The sequence below is a fragment of the Thermobia domestica genome, chromosome 7 (assembly GCF_964235325.1).
Source record: "Thermobia domestica chromosome 7, izTheDome1.hap1.1, whole genome shotgun sequence".
NCBI classification, from domain to species: domain Eukaryota; kingdom Metazoa; phylum Arthropoda; class Insecta; order Zygentoma; family Lepismatidae; genus Thermobia; species Thermobia domestica.
Window position 1 is genome coordinate 50,973,690 of NC_137460.1, and position 23,498 is coordinate 50,997,187.

The window sequence follows — 23,498 nt, forward strand, 5'->3', positions numbered from 1 at the left end:
TGAAAAAATATTTCCTAACAAAAAAAAAAAAAAAGAGTAAACTATCCTTTCTGAATTTTTTCCAGAGAAATGACATACCACAGTATAGGATTGTTCATGAAATATTAGTATATATGTGTTGCCCTTTTCCAAAACGTCTCTTGTCCATTTTATTACACACATTTCGAGAAATCTTTTTCTTTTTTTTCTTGGTTATCATCTTAATTAGTACATCTGAGAACGAGGAAAATAAGTTTTGTAAACTAAAATAAATATCTGAAGCATTAAATGGAATAAATAAGCTGAAATTAAGTATCAACAAAGCAAAAATCACGAAACAAAAAATTCCAGAAAACTGGACAAGAGACGTTTTGAAATTGAACGACTCATATGAAATATAAACAAAATTTTGTTAGAGCTGTTTCCGAGAAAATAATATTTTTTCTTCTTAATTTTCATCCTTCAGTAAACTACCCTTAATTTTGGGTGTAGGAAGTGAATTCAAAAAACACCCCTAGAGAATCTTATTAAAAAAACTTGTCTAAGCTTAAAATTTGGTGCGGATAAGTTGAACAGTACGGCCTCTAGGCGAGTGAACCTTTGGGACCTTGAACCTTAGCCACATTGTCAGCACGAAATTGAGCATATATGGAAGCATAGGGGATATATGCATCTAATATTTTTATAGTCCAGCCAGACCCGTATTTAGGTAAGTGCTATTCTGTGCTCGAGCACAGAGCGGCAGAATTTAGGGGACGGCAAAATTTTGGATTTTTTTAAAAAATTCACAATAAAGTAATATTTAAGTCTCGCGCAAGCGCAAGAAAATGTGTTAATGTGTTCAATTCGCTCTAATTACAGTAGTCACTAATTAGCTAGCTTATCTGATTATTTTTAAAAAGTCATCTCCCACTCCCACCCCAAGGAGCAGTGGCGGCGGTTGGACGTTAAAAGTGGGGGGGCAAGGTATGATCGCAATATTTGTATATCAATGTTAGTTTTCCTGGTTTCTTCTAACATTTTGTTTGACGAAAGGTTGTATAACTATTAGGATACTCTCTTTTTCAGTTAAAATACCGTATATCGTGTTTCATGTTTTTAAAGTAAATTGACAAGAGCAACGCAAGCAGATACTAGCCCTTTTTACTCTTAAACAACGAAGGTGTAAGAAGAGATTTGATCCCTTGCTCAAGAACATTTTAAAATTCTGTCTGGAAAATTGTGTGATCAGATTAGGGGCCTATTTAATAACAAATTTGCAAAACAAATAAACAGAAAAAATAATATTAATCGAATAGTAATGAAAAATGAGGCTTGTTTTGCAAAAGTTACATTTAAACCGGGGATTAATGGACAACTTATATTTTTAATTCCACACATGCTATTAAATGTATGTTATTACTCTTAGAAAGATAGTAAATACTAGAAGCATATGCTGCGATATTTAAAGTACTTTTGCAGCTTCCCGAAGCATGTTCGTTGCATGTACAGTTGCATTGTACAGTTTTCACTTTCTTGGAATACGTACATCAAAACTCAACAATACTTAGAATCACTCCAGTTATACAAAATAATCCTAAAACAGAATTATGTTGAATTCACTAAATTTAATTGTATATACAAAATTGTATATGTACACCCCTAAACTCCTATATTACAGTGCAAACATTGCCGCGCCTTTGACGTGGGAAACCCGGGTTCGATTCCTGGCGGGAGCTCATGTGGTTCGTATTCCACGTTAATCAGTAGGTCCTCGTCTCATATAGCCTCGCTGCTAAACGGGATGTTAAACTAAAAAAAAATCAAATCAAAATATTCCTTAGTATTAGAAAGATGAAAAGACATTTTAGAAACTTTCGATTGTTGTGCAATTAAAGAATAACTTGTAATTCACAGGTTGTGAAGGACTTCTTTTTTGTAGGAGATGTTGTCTCAATTTGTACCAAAGCGGCTGACTAACATATAGAGCTCTTGTAAGAAGAATGAAAATACACTCGAATTATGGCGCTCCAATAGGTTAATTTTTGGGCCATTTCTAGTGGCAAAGCTTTCTTAACTGAACCGGAAGTACATACTCACGGGAAGGCAAATATTTTATGGCACAATTGTTATTCTATGAACCATTAATACATACAAAAACTTAATATTTCCAAATGAAACTATATACATTAATGGGTCATTTCAAAAAAGTGGGGGGGCAACCGCCCCCTTTGCCCCCCCCCCTAATCGCCGCCCATGCCAAGGAGTGAGGATGAACTTGAATATCATGACACTGATACCGTTAAACTCAGTGACTTGGAAAACTATGAATTCAACACTATCTGTCGTTTTCGATTACTTTAAAATCTTCCCCCTCCCTGGGGAGTGAAGTATGACCTTGAAGAATTGGATTGGATCAAAACTATCACTATTCATCTCAGAGACCTCAAAAACTATGAATTCAACTCTAATGTTGGTTGTTTTCACAGGAGGGGGGGGGGGCAAAATTATTTAGAGCACAGGGGGCATACAATATATAAATACGGGCCTGAGTCCAGCGTATATTTACTTCAAATTCATGAAAGAACGAACGTATATGCTGATGAGTATAAGCTATATTTTTGAAAATGGTCGAGCATACATCTAACAAAAAAAAAAAAAAAAAAAAAAAAGAAAGAAAAAGAAAAGAAAAGAAAAGAAAAAGCTAGCATTACATCAATGTCTTTAGCCCTTCAGTGGATGCGCCACTGATTTCAACTCAAGTTTCTCTAACTTTCTTCTTTGTTTTATTGTAAATTCCAGAAGAATCTATATCTTCGTGGCTTCCTATTGAGCGCTTTCTCGGTCTTTATTATCTCTGTGTCTCATTAATCTTCCGCACTATCTCTCTCTTTTTTTTTTTTTTTTTTCCCAGACACGCACCGCTATTCTATGTCAGGGGTGGCCAACAAGGATTTGTCGAACAGAGACCACCAAGCTATACACTATATGAAGCTATTTTTGTCTTCTTATCCGCACAGCTGTGCTTGTCTTCCAAGTTCTGACATCGTGTTATCACAATGGGAGAGTAGCACGCAACACTCAAGGGACTATGCAAGCTTTTCCTTTTTCTTACATGACATGCTTTTATATTCTTTCTTTTTTTAATGCGACATCCCGTTTCATTCATTAAAGCAAATATCTTGGTCCACACCCAACATTATGCTTCTATTTCTTTATAAACTGATTTAATTCTTTGTTACTTTGACTAATTTTTGCAAGAAAAATGAACTAAGTAGGTGGTATTTAAAAAAAAAAAAAAAAGTTCAAACATAAGACATTCGCCAATTAATATATTTCATTGAATTGAACGGGGTTATATAGGTGGGTGCAAGGGCGCCGATTTCTCAGTAACTTTAGGAAGGGGGCCATTCAGATATGTGTTTGGTTGCAGACCAGGGTCTAAGAAGACATATATGAGGATTTTAAGGAAAATTGAATTCAAATTATGCCAATTATTATATATTCATAAAAAATACACATAACAATAAAAAATGCATATAAAAATACATGTTCATAAAAATACAAGGGGCACACATGAGCATTAGGGGGTCCAGGCCAGCTTGGTCCCCCAGGATCGGCGCTCTTGAATGGGTGTAAAACCTTGTGCGTACGTTTCAAGTAAATGATTTTTTTTTCTTTTGTGAACCTAAAAGTTGATGCTCTATGATAACCGCGCCACGTATTAGGTAGGGCTGTGCGATATCGAAATTTCGATATCGACATTCGATATTTTACTGATATCGATATCGAATAGATATATCGATATCGACAATATCGATATCGAATATCGACAATATCGGATATCGATATCGACAATATCGAATATCGATATCGAATATCGACGATATCGGATATCGACATCGAATATCGACGATATCGATATATCGACGTCGATATTTTTGCGATATCGATTATCGATATCGACGATATCGATATATCGACATGTCGCACAGCCCTAGTATTAGGTTGAAACTGATAGTGTGATACTGAAGTATGTACTAATGAAACTTTTCATTATAACACTATCAAGACATTAATGAGATACAACGGAAAATTATAATTAATTCTTAAAATAATTTTATTTTTCGTTTAACTACAATAGTGTGGAAAGGGGCGCTTACCATCACTCTTTTGAATGTTGTTGAGTAATATAAAGACAATGAAGAACATAAACATGCAGGAAGGGAACCGACAGCATCTACAAAATTATAATAAATAAACTACGAACTTCTTTCAGTTGAACGTGCGTTACCTGACCTGCCATACTCATCCATCCATGGACTGATAGCGACAGGAAGATTATCCTAGTTTTACTTTGCTTGTAAAGTTGTAACAAACGATGGCTTAATTGAAAACAAAATAAATTTTTCAGTTTTACATCCCACAATTATGCCTTGCAGGCTAAGGAAGACGATGATGATGATAACGAATGTGGTGGAATAAACAAGTGGAAGGAAATGAGAAAACCCCGAAAAAAAACACTCACATAATGTTTGCCCACTTGGCGCGAGCTGGGATCAAATCAGCAACCAGAGGTCAGCACTCTGTCACTTAGCCACAGCAGCCCGCGACAGCTTAATTGCAAATACCATTAGATAATAAAATTACTTTAACATGCACAAAATTATAATATTTTTATATTCATATATGAAGAATCTTACCGCAAAAAGGAAAATCCACGTTGATTTGTCGGAGAGTAAAATTGATACACGTGCCTTGAATCAATTGGAGTAATGAGTAACCACCTGATACAGAACTGAATCACACCTTTACTTTGTTTGTTTTTTTACGAAGTAGGTAGTATTTTCATGGTTCTACAGTCTGGAAGAGAAAAAAAATGAAAAAGAACCTATAAGAAAACATATAAATTCGTTGCCAGAAGCTTATTACAAAAAAAGCCTTGCATTAAAAAAAATAAAATCCATGTGTTCATGTATGCAGTTCATATTTGCCGTTTATTTATCATTTTCCAATTGTTTTATTTTAACTTGATACATTTCATATTTATTCAAACTACGAGTAGTTGTTCTGCGTGAGCCTTCGATCTGCTGCATCACCAAAGAGTGACACATCAAAATAGGTGCAACCCCATGTAACACATTAAATATTATTTTTGTTCCTCATTCATGAACAAAATGAGGGAGGTTGAAGTCACCTAAACCATATCTATACCAAATATATGCAATTAGATTATTAAGTGACTAAATAAATTATGCGGTTATACAAGTATTAATGGGAATTCGAGACAAAATAGTGTCAGGGCTTAAAGCAGGGGTGCCCACAAGGGGGGGCTATGACTCAAACTGCGTCATTGAAATATTTGGGGTGGTTAAAAATCTATATAAATATGTTTGAGGGGGTGTAAAAATTAATCGAAAAGATTTTTTTTCATGGAAAAACACCTACGGATAGACAATTGAGGGGGGTGCATCATGGACATGAGGGGGGGGGCACCACTGCTTAAAGGACTGTCTTGAACTCCCGTTTAGTACAATGTTTTCGTTTAATACAAGTCCTGTTCTTTTCTTTTCTTCTTATTATTATTATTTATTTTATTTTGGATTCAATCTTCATAGTGAGTGAACATCCCTGGCGTCACTATTTTTGTTATCTACAATGGATTTACTATATAACGATATTATTTACTGCAAGCGAATTCGGGTTTATGTCCATGCCATTTTCGTTACAACTAATGTTGTGAGTAAGTTATTTAGAACAAACAATTTAATTATTTTCTACGATAAATCTATCTTATAACAATTAATAATGCAGTAGTCGATTTGGATAAAACTGTGACTTTCGGATTAAAACCACAACTGTTGTTAGCGAAAGTAAAGTATTAATGCTCAACTCTAAATATGCTTATGGGCCTTGTCCTATTTTGAAATAATTATGCTGAAACAATATAGTTTTTAAATTGGAATTAAATATCCACATTAGTTTTAAAGCGACAATTTGCCTGCACAGTTTAACACTTAATAAGGCAGGCTGTGACATGTATTAGCATAATTGTTCATTATTAGGATCAGAGTGTTGCACCGATTGAGATGTTTGTCGTTTTCTTATTACCATGTTTCCTCTAAAATAAGACTTAACGAGAAAATAAGCCCTCAGATTGCTCATAACACAAGCCCTAAATATTGCCCAGTAGTTCCAGAGCTCGAAACGGATTATTTTGTAGCAACTGAGTTGCTTTTTCTATGTGTAAATGTTACATTTTTACCTATAGGTTATTATTGGTTACATTTTAAAGTAAATGAATATTGTTATTATTGCGATAAACCTATCGATGAAACTTATTTTGTGCGTTTCCCACAATAATCAGAGAATACGTTAATAACAGTTACGGTCCAAGTCGACAGGCACAGTGCTGGCAGATGTACCGCATTTCTGTTTATTTTGTTGCATTTTGCAAATTAAATCCGGGTTGCATGTTGAGTTTTCTGACGATAAGTTAAGCTAAACTAAATATGTTCCCTGATATTAAACCCTAATGTTGAATAATGTTATATTTGTAAGATAATATACTGCCGAGTACATTTTAAATTACAGTAGCCAGAGCCAGTGCTGTAGTCCTAAAATTTTCAGAGGGTACACGCTGATTTGTGATCATCTATCATTTTCATAAGAGACATTGAAGGCCTGTTTTAATGAACAAATGTAAATCGGATGTATTAATAATATAAAGAATACATGACTGTTTTATAGTCTAAAAGCATTTCGTGCTATTTTCTTGAGGATACTCCTTACCTAAACCACAGCATTAATAACATAAATGGATATAGGTATAGAGAAGGAACCAACTCACTCCGAGAAGGAACAGAAAAAATCGAGCCGGATTTTTTTTTTTTCATGACTCATATATTTAAACACCTGCTAAGAATGTAAGACGGAAATGGTGATATAATCACTTTATCATTGGAGTCATGGCCCGATTAAATATATAAATATAAACGAAACTATACACTTCGAAGCAGAAGGACACTCTTATTACTATGATTAAGCAGAGGGTATACGGCGTGTACCGCCGTGTACCCTCGACTACAGCCCTAGCCAGGGCCATGTCCGGGTTATGAAATATCAAAGAAGAGGGCAAACTATTGCTACTAACAGCATTTTCTTTAAATGCTGAAATCATGTTTGTTTCGGAATTAAGAATCAATAAAGCGGGAGATCTCAACATTGCGCCCCGGTATATTGGCTGTTTGATTCTGGAAATTGAATTCTGCCACAGAAGTTCTTCAACTTAAGTTATTCCATGTGTACAATCATCCAAAACTTGCGTCGTGTTCAATGATATACAATTATATACGAATATCAACCAAGTCTGCTACTGTGAGGCTTAACTCTATACAATAGCAACTCTTCTGTAACACTTTATTTGCACAAAAATCATTTCCATTTTCAATTATACATATAATTACTCATATTAGATTTTCAAACTCAATAAATATCCAAACATCTAGAGTAGCTTGCTATCAGACTACTTAAAACCACAAAAGTACCTCGAACCTAATTTTCATATTAATCATCAATAATACTGAGTACAAAAGAACCACAGAATATTCCATATGCGTCATTGACACATTGTTATTTGAGCACGGATAAATCTGGTAATTTTATTTGCATCATGCTTCTTCTCTTATTGTCGGTCGCAATTAGGGTTGCAAATACTTCTATGAATATGTTGTGCTATCATAAAATTATATACATGAAAATACTTTTATAAATTACACAAAATAACTTGTGTCATTCATCTTCCACTTGTTCTGCGAATAGAGGTAATAGTCATATTTTAAACAAATGTTGTATTATATGCACATTCGTAACTGTGGTGAATGACAGAAAAGCTCACCATTTGCTACTGACTATGCTGCTATGAGGTATTTTATGCACTTCCGTTTTAGAATTTTTCAAAACTGAGACAGATTTTTTAGTTGCAACTTGTTTTCGCGAATAATTTTTTTTTTATCTGAAATAACAGGCAAATTACTCACGCGGTAATTGTCGCGCAAAATAGGTAATTGTTTTCATGAAACCATGTAAAGACATTCTGATTTCTTTTTCTTTCGTTCTTAACATGATGAATGTATAACATATTTTACGGATGATAAATTTCCTAAGATTCACAGATGATAAATTCTTAAGATTTACACTAAGCAATTAAAGAAGATAATTTGATACAATTTTATCTGAACACATATTAAATATAAACTGCATTTGTTCATAAGAGAAGGTAATCAAAATGTATCAATTACAAACGAAAGCGTTATACTATACAAACAGAAAGAACTGCTAAATATCAATTACCGTGGATCCGCTCGTCACATTATACTACATGTTTTAGGAAACAAAATTCTTATATTATTGAGTGTTTATATACTCATATTGGCTATATAATTTCATCAGCTGACATTTTTTTTCTTATTGTAAACTAATCAACATTGACAATTATGGAAAAGACACATTTCTAATAAATACTTCTTTTATTCTTTTTTATATTCCGTACATCTAGCTAGGCGAAACCTGCTCTGATAGCGTAAAAAGATTTGGCAAGTGGGAGTGTGTATGGGTAAGTGTGTTGGGCGTATCCGTTTTCTTGACTAACTTGGAATGCGATTGCCAAAACATTTTTTTTGATTGGGCCTGTCATAAGTCATTTGCGCATGAAAAAGACAATAATAAAACTAATAATCCGATTATTTGAAAATAAATAAATAAATATATAAATAACAAGTGTCAATTTGTTCAATGGTCATTTATTCTTTTAATAGTTATTGATTAACTAACTTTTCTCTGAATAACAACTTCCCCCGCCATATTTATTAACAAGAGCATGATGTAAACTAACATATCGTATTAAAGTAGACTTTTTTTTTTAATCACACCATCGTTTGTATCATTCAGTCAAAAGAATCCTTTCCTTAAAAATAACTTCATTTGCATTTGGTACCTCATGGTGCATGTGGTCATCATTGACAACTTTTTTTTAATTATTATTTTAATCTGGTTGTTTTTATCATTAAAATAACACAAACGGGAGACAAATTGTTGTGCTTTCTTGTTTGGAATCATCTTAACAAATATCATGCTTTGTTGCTTTGTTAATAATCGTTAATTAAATGTGTTGAGAAAGGCGTTCGCATGTTTGGTTGAATTTGGTTGCATTGGTTAGTACAGTTTGTAATATGCAATGTGAAGCATTGTGAACTTCAGTTGAAATGCTTTTTTTTTCCAAAGTGGATATTCTTGTTTTGATGGATGCAGGAGTATTGAACAGCTTTTGCTGAAGGTTGAATCTAAAATGGGAAAACAGAATGAAGTAGGAATGTTGAGGGAGGCCCCTTCTATGATTTTTTCTTACTGTTGTACTGTTTCAAGGAATTCATTCTGTTATCTCTGTGATGATGAAGTTAATTCGTGTGCTTTCTAAAGTGGAGTTGTCTTTGCTGAAGTATTGGGTTCGATGCTGATATAGTTTCATATATATTTTTTTTTATCGTCGACAAACTTTTGTTCCTCGTTTCCGTATCATGACAATTTTGTTGGTTTATTTTTTTTCTTTCGTTTTCAAATAAAATAATTGTTAAGTAAGAAGAAAATCGCATGAATATTTTCTAAACTAATTACGTTTTTTTTTTTTTTTTTAACAATAATTTTATAATCGTATGCTCTATAGAACTGTGCTTTAGAAAAGCGCTGGATGATATTTGTCATTATACTAGGTAGCCGTAACTGTAGCAATCAGATGCAGTATTTTGAGCTTAGTGTTGTTAAGAAAGCAATAATTGTGTACTAACATTAGAATACAATTAGAATTGCTACTGTAATTGTAATGGCTTGGTTTAAGGAAAGTGTGCTTGCGTGGTTTAGATATATCTATGTGATTTATTTTCACCAACGAAAGTGCAAGTTCAAAATTCTGAAGCAAGTTTAAACTTGTGGTCGTGAATTATTCATTGTAGCTTTGGAAAATTCAAGATTACTAATAAAACTCCAACTGACCAAAACAGTATATATATTTTAAAATTATATATACTGCTTTGGTCAGTTGGAGCTTTATTAGTAATATTGTGGTCGTAACTGTAGAGTTTTATTAATCGATATTTGAATATTGAATATGTTGTTTTTCTTAAGTACCATACTATCAGGAACAAAAGTTTCATGTAGTACTTAGTACAATTTTCAAGAAATAGTGAGCAGAAAGTTAATCTGCTCCACTACCACTTTCCCATTTCAAGCACTTATAATAGAGGTTACAGTAAACTATTCTTGGTTCGGCATTGTCTGTGGTTTACGACATACTCTAAATTAAGATTCTGTTTAAACAGACTTATTTAGCTGCTCCGACCTCCTATCTGTGAGAAAATTTAAATGTGTTTCTGCACTTGGATTAAACTTTTCTTCAGTTAATAAATCAGAGGAGAATGTTGATATTTTCAATATACACAACAGAAGTATGTTATTTTTCCTTCATTCATTTCCTGATGAACTGAATCTAGGAATATTATTATTCATGCCTTAACCATTTAAATGGCAAGCATTGATAACATTACCATTAAAATATTTAGTTTGCTTTTATGGTTGAACCATGTCTTCCTCATCTAATTTTTAAAGTATTTTTGTACGTTGGTTACAAAACGCAGTCTGTTTATTTCAAAGCAATATTGCCATAAAATAGGTCTTATGTGTAGCTACTGAGCAGCATTACCCCACTATGGTAAAATATCACAAGAATACTCTCAGTAATTACCAACAGTTTCGTTGAAATATTTTCCTACAGAGCAAGAAACCACAAATAAAAGAATAAAAAGAAAAGAACTTTAGCGGAACGTAGGAGATAAAGCTTCTAAAATACTAAATTCACTGTCCCCTGTTGACGAAGATTAGAAGTATCTAAAAAAGCGACCCGTAAATCATGTATATGAATATTATATAAAAAACAAAAATGCCAATTAAATGATCACTGAAGTTATAATTCGTGCGGAGAATGCGATATTGCTTGAGAGCAACACCGCTCAATAGAGGATTAAAATGCTAAGCACAATGAGTTCTTAAGTAATAATAATAATAAATCATACACACACAGTAAAATATGATTTCATTAAAATATATAATTTAATCTTTAGTTACATATAATTAGTCAAGTAAAACTTAACTAGAAAAAATAATGTTTACTAATATACATATATGAAAATCAAAATTACTAAATGAATATATCGGAAAGTTATATAATGCTCAGTACTGTGTTATTTATAATATACACAGTATATATAATATTAGAAGTTTTCGATTGAGGGGCATTATATAGCAACAGATTCTTACATTAAGTTTAGAATATATATAAGCTTCTCTTTCTTTATATATATATATAGTAGTCAATATCTACCTTAGTTCTCTTGGGGTTAAATGGTTTGACATGTTGTCTTTGGCACGGGAGACTTATATTTGATTTCCGGTGGGCGTATCCATGAAGGTACATAAGGTTCGGTCCAAACATAGTTATAACTTGGTATAGAATAATTTTAGGTCCACGTTTCTATACCTTAGTTCTGAAAAGGAGTAATCTTCTATCGTTCTGCCGGACCAAAATTAGAACTAGCTATTTCTTTTGCTAATAACAATAAAACTAATGTCTAAAAAAATAATTTATCATAGACGATACTTATGTGATACTTAAATAATTACGTTTAAGCAATATTAACATTATACAGTAGAGTTCGGAAAACTTGGCCTAATCTGGACCGAAAGATGGCCAAGTTTGTGAAAATGTCGGGTTATCAGGAATGGGGTTAAAAAAGAATAAGTACGAGTGTTTCCTCAGAAAATACAGTACAGTACTTGTATGTATTCGTTGCTTGAGAATACAACAGAGAGTAACCTGCCCAAATACCCTTAAACAAAGGAAAAGTACGTACTTTGTGAAGGCATAGCAAGGCATTTATTATATATGAAAATGAAAATTAATGAATACACACTGTGCAGTAATTTACCTGATAAGACAGATCTCAAAAATACTTTAAGAAGACATAAACGGGTCAGCGCACGAGTTTTTTCCACCCTGTCAGGGTATGGCCGGGTTATCTGGACTGCCAGGTTATCGAGCTTTAGGGACTTTACTGTATTACTAAACGAGATGAACCATGCAACACTTTCACAGCTTTTTTTTAATTTTTATTTTTTTTAAATTCTAATTCATTCTTCCCAATACTATCAATTTTGTTAAGCATATGCTATCTAACAGTAATTTTTAGCAATATTAGTCCTCAGTAGCGTAGCGTTCAGTTTCGTACCAGGTAGACACATTAAAGCCTTCTTTTTACAGAAAGCTCCAAACGGTTTCGTTGAACCGTTGTTGACTTCTTCAGGGAAACTGAAAAACTAAAGCTTCTTAATCCGTAACAATACGCAATGCAACGGATTAAAGCAGGTTTAAATTTTCAATTATACTGGAGAAGTCGAGAGTAGTTCTATGAAACGGTTAAGAGCTTTCTACAAATTTTAGGAAGCTTACAGAACTTTTAACTATTTAATTTGCATCCAATAATATCTTTAAGCTAAATTATAGACTTTAAATACAATATATTTGTTTCAATGCTTCACAGTTATTTAAATATTTAAAGCGTAATAATAATAATAATAATAATAATAATAATAATAATAATAATAATAATAATAATAATAATAATAATAATAATAATAATAATAATAATAATAATAATAATAAATTTCTTGGTTATTGGAGTTATTTGCAGTTTTACATCTCTTTGCGGCTTTGAGGCTATTGCACTTTATGAAAATTTATTATAGTATTATATATTAGAAAAAGTATATTCTTATCCACGTTATATACAATAATGCATCGACAACTAGAACCTATACATCTCTTAGTTTGAGGCTTTTACTTCCTAACTCAAACGATCGTGTTTATTAATTTGTAAAAGTTCTGTATTTATCAATATTTATAGAAATATGAAATCTATCTTGGTGATTCCTACATTTTCGTATAGGATTGCTTTAATACTATGATCTTTCTTCTCAGAAATCATATTATTTTCTTTAAGTTTAGCATCATTTACAACATGTTTGAGCACGGACTTTTCAATAGCCATTAAACTCAAAACTCATAATCTACTGTTTAATAAAATCATTTTACATGTTGGAGATTGCAACACTTGATATGATAGTCCCAACAATAAGAGATTTGAAATTAAAGGTTATAATTTCGTTAGGGTGAATTCCATTGTATCAGTAAGCATGTTTAACGTTTTTGCCTTTTGTTTTTGCCAGGGAAACCGGAGTTCAATCCCAGTAAAATTCTCTGAATCGCAACCCACGTTAAGCTGTAGATTCATATCTTGTATATCCTTTGTACTGAAAAGAAACGTGAAATTCCAAAGAGGCAAAATTTCTTGAGAAACTGCAATTTTTGCAAGGTCACGTACTTGACTGTATATCACTATATCATGTCGAGACTTAATTTTGACCCCCAAAGTCCTTAATAATTACATCAAACCAGTTTAGTAATTTATTCTGACATATCCTGGTATGTAAGTAAGTTGAATGTTTTTATATTATATTGAATTAATAATTTACTTCCTCTTGTGTCTTGCAGCGTGCTACGTCCCTGAAAGTAAACTATACGCAATTTGCTTTTGGGAATTATTTACACGCTCCTAATTAAATGTAAACTCATAAATTTAGGCTGTTTTCATGTCTCTGGCCTTTATATATATATATATATAACTTAATACTAATGTCTATGTAACATTTTAGACTTGACTCCAATAATACCTAACAAACACACAGACACACTAATATATATAAATGTAATTAACAATTTTAAAAATAACAATTAGTCAACAGACTTTGAAACCTCTTGTGCTCGCTTTTATTTCCGCACAAGTTAGAATCAGTACTGTGATACTTTGGTATTGCAATTTAGTAAAAGACGAACCTAGATCATGATAGATTTATAACAACAAGTGGTATATTTAAGGATTCTTCTGGTAATAAATAATTGAAGTTTTTTTCTATACTCTTATTGTTTAATGATATTCCGTAAAAATATATGTATGAATATCTACAAGAAAAACTGAAATATACTGTATATGATGGATTTTCATTTGCGTTGAGTATGATATCGTTACTAAAACATTTCTTCAAATGTCTTCTAACTTGTTTCAGCGACTAAGAAATATCCAATGTTATGCGCACGCGTCGCTTTTAAGCAGGCGCTCCGCTGATTTCTTTCAGCTGCGTTAAGTGTGAGATATGTCTCTCCATAAGTTGCGTGACGGAGATACAACTTATCTTCTCCAATTTTGAAAAATGAAATTATTTACAAATTTGATATTTTATTATTGCTACGAATATTAACCAATTAACCAATATTAAACTTGATATTATGATACAACTTCCAGTAATTTCATATTTTCGTAGTTAATAAATAATCCATGTCAAATGCCTTTCTGTCACGTGACTTATAGCGTTTCCTGTATTTGATTTTGCCTTCTCTTTCTTTACATTATTCTTATTTATTCCCCTTGAGAACTATTTTCCTGTCCCGTGATTTTCTCTTTTTAAATTTTCATTAACAATGAAGAGAAAGAAAACAAATGACAAATGTGTAGCGTAAAGTTACGTCTGAGTGTGATTTTGGATTCAAAATCTATTACTTTTAAGCCATAATTGTGCATATTAAGTGAGTTAACGCAAAATAAAACTCATTAAAATGAGTAAAGTCATTCGATACCTAGCAAAACATGGTATGCACTCTCTTCTTAATTTGACGTTATTACTTGTATTCCTTCCCAACGAAAGGAGAGCTTGAGAAATCAGTAATTAGGGGAGACTGTAATGTGCAACTAGATAAGTAGATATTCACTTTAATGGTCATATATACATAATAACTAATGTCATACATTAAAAAACATACATATGAAATACTACACATACATCTAAAATTTTAAAAAAGAAAGTTTACGTTAGAAGATAATTGAAGTAGTAATTTTAAATCACCATTTTTAAATATTCATCAATAGGTGAAATCAGTGCATCTGCAGGAATTTTTTGACACTGTATTTAAAAGTGTTACTATTCATTTTTTTATACTGGTATTTTACTTTGTTGTAAAGTTTTATTCCCTTGAATAGAATTGTGATTGGATTTTGTAGCTGAAATCTTGGTAAGTGTAAAAAATATAGATATTCTAATATCGTACGAGTGAAAGGCCATATTACTTAAAAAAAAAAAAAAAAAAAAAAGTGCTGTGTGAGTTTATATATGCTTCCAAATTGTTTCCAAAAATATACTCTGATCGCAGAGGTAATACATTTAGACTTGGAAATAAAAGTCTGCTAGGCACAGTAGAAGACACAGAAGACATTGTTCTTAACACTTTTTTATTTCTACTGAGAGAAACTATTTAACTCTGTGGGAAAAAAAAAAAATTGAAAAGCTTCGCCGCAGAAACAAGCTTTCCCGTGGACGTTATTCTGTTTTATTTTAATTCAATCCAGTTGGTTGTTGTTGCCCATTTATCTCAGATTGTGCTTAATGTTATCCTCTGATCTTCTTAGCCTACCTAGAGTGAACTAAGTTGGTTGTTACTCATTTTCTTCAGATCTTAATATTCCTTCTTAACTGCTTAGCCTACCTAAAGTTCAATCAGGATGGTATGTCTATTTCCCTCAGGTTTTACTTAATATTCCCTCCCAATTGGTTAGTCTACCTGAAGTTTAATCAAGTTGGTGTGCCTATATCCCTTACATCCTACTTAATAATACCATCTCAACGTCTTAGCCTACCCAATGATAATAAATCTAGAGGATTTACAACCATTCTTTGCTTACACAGATATTTCTCATGAAAGCGAAGTTTCTAACTTATAGTAAATATAATACATAACAATCTAAGCAAAATTTTGAAGCCAAACATAAAATATTCTAATATTCTTTTGTTCTCTCTCTGTTTTGCAGGAAGTGAAGATCATGAGTTAAGTAGGGAACGTGAAGTGGTTGAGGAACATGAAGTAACCGACGAGGGCGAGGTGATAGATAGGCAATTAATTATCGAACGTACAGTTATAGAAAAGCACTTGGTAAACGAAATTGAAAAGCCAAGCCCCAACTCGACGACTTTGGAGGATGTTTTGGACTCTCTACTGGGACTACCGTCAGCATCTCGGTCGCCCAGTCCCGTGTCAGCCTCCATGATGCGACGCCCCATTTCTCACCCTGGATTTACAACTCGTCAGCGAGGATCTTCCAACAGCACAGGACATGATCATCGTAGTGGCAGCGACGTGCGATCAGCGCCAGAGTCCCCATCTCACGATCAGCAACCGGCACAAACAGAGGCAGGTAGGAGAACTAAGTAAGTTTCCAACGTCTCCGTGGTGACGTGAGAAACTCTTTCAACATCTTTTTATTAGTCTATGGTTGTGAGTTACATATTTCATATTAGTAGAAATATTGTGTAATCCCTGCTACTTAACTCTTGAGTGTGTTGAGACCGTGAGTAATTTGTGGATCATTCCTAGCAAATTGGATTTTCATTTCAAAAAGAACACAAATTTTAACTAGAAATTATTTCGGTAAGAAAAAATCAATAATGTTTACTATTTCGTTAAATCGATTATTGATGTCAAAATTTAATACTCGTACCAGTGGCGAGTCTTGAGGAAAGTTACATTGGCAGAAATGTTTCAAATCAAGAAAAGAAAATTTATCTAATGCTATTTCTTGTATACAAGAATTAATACATTGCCTAAGTTTTCTTTCCTTAGTTTGAAGCAATAAAAGTTCATTTTATTTATATATTTATTTATTTTTTGACAATGTGATTTTTCTCAAAAGCCACCATTGCTCGTAATTGATATTTCATAGTTCCGTTAGATTAATAGTTATCAAGGACAAGTTTAAATAATTAACTTCTCTGTTATCTTTCATATTTCGTGAAACATTCAAATATAGATACAAGTATACACAGAATAACTATTCTTACTTTGGATTCCTTTACGATAAACACCATCACTGCTAAGTCACTTTTAATAGTAAATTTCTAAACACTCAGAAATCTCCCAAGCTCCATAACTTTCTTGGATATGTTCACTGTTCAGGGGCAAATTTTTCAATGTATGAACTGAGAATCATCCTACCTTTAATGGAACATATTCAAGAATTTAATTTTGAAGATTATTTTGGAAATTTATTGGAAGAACTCTATGAAGATGCTTCGATTTTATCATACAAGGACTCAATAAATTTACAACTGTAGAGCTAAGTTTGTATGAGCAGCAGGATTTTGCAGCAGAATATGTACACTCATGTCCAAAATGATTGTCGTATATCTATATCTGTCTTCTTGTAAGAATATAATTTGATAATGATTTTGAAGGGTACTTTTAATTCTGATAATATGTGTATAATCGGGAAATGTATATTTATGGTAAATTTCATAGGAAAAGAATTATAAATACGAAAATTAGAATGAGTAAAACAAAATGTTGCTAAATGGACAAGAAAGTTTTATTTTCGTTTTATTGTTCTTATTTACTGCTCTTTTGACATGAAATTTGCCACAAATATGCCTTTGGCGATTATACACATACTAACATTATAAGAAATACCGGGCGAATTCGCGAATTCTTACAACATATTTATAGACATGCGACAATAATTTTGGACGTGAATGTACATGCCTTCTGACGATGTATCTTCATCGCATTTGCGTTCAGCGAAACTTGGGCTTACTTGAATTTAGCTACATTTAGCCTGCAAAATTCCACTTCACTTCACTTCATTCGGGAAAGTGTCTCCTGTTCCTTGAATGTTCCAAGGAGAGCAATTATTATTATTATTATTATTATTATTATTATTATTATTATTATTATTATTATTATTATTATTATTATTATTATTATTATTATTATTATTATTATGTAAGAATTCAAACAATTAATATATTTGTCACGTGTGTCCCCATCTTTCTTTTACCATGGCATTTTCTAAATTCACAAATATCCATTCCTTTGTTTCTTTATAGTCGTCAGGTTTATTTTAGGTATATTGCACTGTCCAAATATCAACACTTATTCGTAGTGAAGACAATCGTAATGAAATTGTAAATCAAATAACGAAGGTGGAAATAGTTATTTTTTTTTAAAATTAGCTTTCGGTCAATTTGAATGATTAAAAAAAAAAGGCGAGATACCTAATTTTGACTTCTCAAAGTCAACATTTATACTAAACAGAGCTTGAGTGGATGTGGGATGTTTTGTTGTGGTTGAAGCAGATATAAATGAATAAAAAAACTGTTATTTGGCCGGGAAACGAACTAGGAACCCATACACCAGAGGTAAGCGCTCTACCGCTGAGCCATCGTGTCCTCTAAAACTGTAAAGAAAACAAAACTTACAATAGGAGATGTAAAAATAAGGATCCGTTGGTACAATAATAATAATAAAAATATGGCGCTGATGGCGTTCCCGCAGACAAAGGAAATATTCAATTAAAGCAATATACACGGAGGCACAAGGTGAGGCACTTCTTTTATGAATATCTGCCCTGTAGCTTCTATAAGTAGATGTTAATGAATAATTAACCTTCATATAATTACTAGATCATTTCAAACACTTCAAACACTCTAAACGATCGTTAAAGTCTAACTCTATATATTATGTATCTTGTATTCCTAGTATTCACATTGACTAATATATAATAAGTTCTTTCAAATTGCATCATATTATACATATGCTAATTCAAAGGATATATACCGATATATAACATATGCTTCATATTAGTGATTTCTATTAAACGTATAGTTGTCGAAACTTTTTTTTTTAATACAGAAAACCATTGCGATATGTTTAATTCGCCTTAAGCATTTTGCAAAATGTTTCATTAATAGAACTTTTATAATTACATTTTTTAAAGCAACATTAAAAATGTGTGTGTGTATGTGTGTTAGTTCCCTATACGTTTTCTAAAAGTTTAGCTCATTAAATCTTTCTGATCACTTAAAGTGTTTGAAGATTTAATTCAAAACATTTCTCATCCCGAATCGTACCACACGTGATACAATACGTTAAAGATATTGAAGGACATACAAAAGTATCAACAACTTCTGGATTTGAATAACACTTCGTGTCAAATAGCAACGATGATAAGCACTGATAGATAAATAATTGGATGAGAAATAAACAAACACCCTGTATATCATGTTCAAAATGAAAATGGAATGAAATATTTTAGTTTAACATCGTACGATTATGCCCTTTAGGCTGAAGGAGATGGAAGATTAATAAAAGTGAATGAGTGTGAAATTAAATTATTTATGCTCTCCCTAGGGTTGCCAATTAGCCGTTTTTTTACCGGTCTGGCCGAAAATATTGCTGTTATTTTAATTAAGACCGGTGACCGGTACAAATTTCTTACCATCCCCTTTATGACCGGTTTTTTTCAAATTTGTATCTAGTTTGAAGCAATTTTATCTAGTTCGAAGCATAGATTTAAAAAATAACTTTCATTCTGTAAATCCAAAACTGTCACCTTTTACCATCTACCAACGATGAATATATTTTGTTCACCTGTTTAGATAATTTTAAAGAGATGACAGGGACTGTGTCGGGGAAAATTTGAAATTTACTTATAAGGAATTTTGTACATTTATTGAGAGTGAAAAAGAACCTCTTAAAGACTTTCCTGTAGTTGAAGTATAAGTTTAAAGAATAAATTTCATTTTCCAAATAAAAAAATTGTCACGTAAAGATTAATATACTTTTGTTCATCTGTTTCGATAATTTTAAAGAAACGGCAGTTATTAGTGAATGTACTAATGATATGCAGAACACAGGTGCTAATGCACTTTTGTTCACGATAGTGCATTTTCCTTTCCATGGATGGGTCCGAACAGAGACCTATATCCCACTTAGACCTATATCATAGGGAATTCTGAGGGGGTTCCTTTTTTTTATTATTTTCCAGAGTTGGCAATAGCTCTCCCACCAGGAATCCCTAGCTCTCCTGGGAGCACGTGCACCAAAGGCATACACGCTAGACACTAGACCAGTGGTGAGGGATATATGACATGTTCAAGCTTCGTATTGGGATCATATCACCTAAAATCATCCTCTTCTTGTGTACCAACTTTGGACCATATTCGTGAATTCATAATGAGTGCCCTTAGATACATTCCCACCAAATACATATGATCAGTGCTTTATTTTCCTGATGGTACGCACCGGTAGGCAGTATCAGCTACTTTTTGTGGATTTTTTTTTTAAAAAAAGTAATTGTGATATATCCAACCATTCCTTTATTTTTGTATTTATGATATAAATTTTTCAATTTAAATTGATTCGAAAACTGGATCAAAAGTATACACATGCATTTAAAAAGTAATACAATCATTAGATGGCAACAGCCACTAATTTCTTTCACTTGTTTAGATTTTGACACTTGCTTTCGAAGTCAATCAGAATGCGTAGAACAACATATTCATAGCGAGTACCGGGATCCTTTTTTCTTTCTTTCTTTCTTTCTTTCAGAATAAAGCACTGCATATTACTTAGCAAAAAACAAGCCGTACTGTAAAAGTTTTCGCTAAATACTTCATCAAATATGGAGCGGAAAACATAGAAAAGAAAGATCAGAAAAAAGTGATAGAAGATAAAACTAATTGGACGGATGGGTCGGCAAGGGTGCAGAAGAGGGAAGGAATAATAAATCAAGAGAAAATATAAGGAAAACCAAATTGGGTAAAAATGAAAATATATAAATTAATGAAGAAATTAACAATAGATAATAAATACGAATAATGATGATAATAATTAAAATTAAATAGAAATGAGAGACGTCACAGAATGAATCTATGTATAATAATAATAATAATAATAATAATAATAATAATAATAATAATAATAATAATAATAATAATAATAATAATAATAATAATAATAATAATAATAATAATAATAATAATAATAATAATAATAATAATAATATAAAATGGCAAAGATATAGAAAAAAGTGTATGGATATAGTAAGGTAGAGTACGATGTATATATCATTTTCTACTGTCTACTACGGATTTGTGTACCTTTATTTTATTTTGCATTATATATTTTTATAGTACATAATATTTGATATATGTAAAAGTACATTAGAGAATACAAAGTAGGAAATTTATCATATATATATATATATATATATATATATATATATATATATATATATATATGAGAAAACGTGCTCTCTCATGATCGAAAAATCCTAAATTCACTCAGTTAAATCGATTTATAGCAGGGAATTTATAAATAAGGCTCAGTCCACTTCACCAAAATCCATGTATGTCTTCTGGAATTATTTTCAGAAGTGAATGTTAAATTAAGGTATTCCAAAGTGGAGATCAAAGCGAAATCATTTTTCGCCACCAAAAAACAACAAAGTAAGCCAATTTCATCCAAATATTTATTCGTATCGAAACAGGATTACCAGATTGAACTCAAGTAAGCCTGGGCATCGCAACATTTATGTAGTTAGGAACAAATTTGAAATAGAAGATTTCTGTATGATCTTGCTATCGTTCGTTACCAATTACCAATATTACCGTTACCACTGTTACTCAGACCGGTAGCCAGCTCAAAAAGTAGGGGGGAAGGTGGATCGATCCAACCATATTATAGTTTATTACCGTATTATAGTTCATTTGCAAGCCTTTGTCGTGAAAACTTTTATGGGGGCCAGTAAAAATTAAATCAGCAAGGTTCAATGTGATAATTACTTTTTTTTTTCCAAGATTGAACATTGTCATAACTACTTTTTCCAAAATTGGACTTGGGATAATTACTTTTACCAAAAATTGAACTGGGGATAATTACTTCTTCAAAATTGAACGGTATACAATTACTTTCTCAAAATTAAATTTGAGATAACTACTTTTCCGAAATTGAACTTGAGATAATTACATTTTCCGAAATTGAACTTGGGCCAATTACTTTTTCCAATTGAACTTGGGATGATGGATGAGCTTAGGTTGAACTTGGGAAAATGACAAGTCCAAAAATTAAATGAAAAAGTACATGCTAGTGTAATTAATATATTTAAGAAAATGTACTTTTAAAAAAAAACGTGTAAATCCATATTTCTGATATTTCGTTAAGCAGTGTCACTGAATAAACAAACAAATAAATAGTAAAAATCCAAGTCGAACCAACATATACTTCTTGCTTATTATATCATCATCGTCATCATCATCATAGGTATTCTGCTATTATTGGCAGGTCACTTGCTGCAACTGAGGAGCTTCCATACTTCACGGTCTTCTGCTAAGCTCTTCGTCTTCACGTAGATTTTTCCGTTTTGATATCGTCCATTAATTGTAGTCTCCTTCGCCATCTCCCTCTCTTTCCTGTCACCATACCCTCTAACACGTCCCTCATGATTCCAGTTCCTTTTTAGCCAATGTATCAACCAATTTCTCTTCCTCTTCTTAAAATATTTAAAATTGTTCTCTCCCCCACCACCACCATTTCTAACCCCATCTCATTCGTTTTCCGCTCGACCCATCTAATTCTCTCCATTTTTCTCCATACTCACATTTCGAAAGCTTCTAGTCGTTTTTCATCATTTTTGCGTAATGTCCATATTTTTTACCTATACAGTGCAATACACCACACGAAGGATTTTATGAGTATTTTTCTCAACTCTTTATTCAAGGTCCCACAAAACAATTTTTTTTCTTCCTCCTAAAGGCTTCTTTCGCCATTCCTATCTTTGCCTTTATTTGACGTCCACATTTCATATCACTACTAATAAGACTACTCAGATATCGAAAACTAGTCATCTGTTTTATTTTCGTCCCTCTTACTTCTAAATTTACACCGACCCCTTCGTTCCAATCACTATGGCTTTTGTCTTTCTAACATTTTTTTTCATTCCATATTCTTCACAGCCCTTTCTCAAGTTTTGTAACATCTTATTGATTTTCCCATATATGCTTATTATAAAATGGTATAAATACATGAATTCCCGTTCTTGTGCATTTATCTCAGTAATATACTAACTTTCAGGCACAGAGTCACCTCTAGAAATGGGATTTCATGCTAACGTAATTAATCTAACAACTTCATAACAAAGCCTGCAGACTATTAGTTTTGAAATGAATCTAGTATGCATAGTGCGGGAAACATGTTCATTGTAGTAAGACATGATTAATGAGAGATTCTTAAATCTCTATTTTAGCAATCGACAAAGACAGAGAGAGATAGAGATAGAGATAGATAGAGAGAGAGAGAGAGAGAGAGAGAGAGAGAGAGAGAAAGAGAGAGAGAGAGAGAGAGAGATAAAGATAGCCTAAAGCATGATGAATCATTCACCTTCGCGTGACTCCAGACGTCACATTATGTCTTAACTTTCGGCAGTTACGAAAGGAGAGAACAAAGTAAAACAATTTGCTTCGAAATACTATGTGAGGACAATCTTTCTCTATTGCAG

At 32.3% G+C, this 23,498-nt stretch overlaps 1 protein-coding gene across 2 annotated transcripts in view; it reads left to right on the forward strand.

Annotated features, from left to right (window-relative positions):
• LOC145690078 (uncharacterized) overlaps positions 1-23,498 on the forward strand; it is a 567,853-nt gene that overhangs the window by 514,307 nt on the left and 30,048 nt on the right. The window contains exon 5 of one of the 2 annotated variants that reach the window (XM_081764603.1): positions 15,981-16,364. In XM_081764603.1, the coding sequence (XP_081620729.1) occupies positions 15,981-16,364 (384 nt within the window). Of the gene's footprint in view, positions 1-15,980; positions 16,378-23,498 lie in introns of both variants that reach the window. The other variant, XM_081764604.1, reaches the window with a different exon arrangement.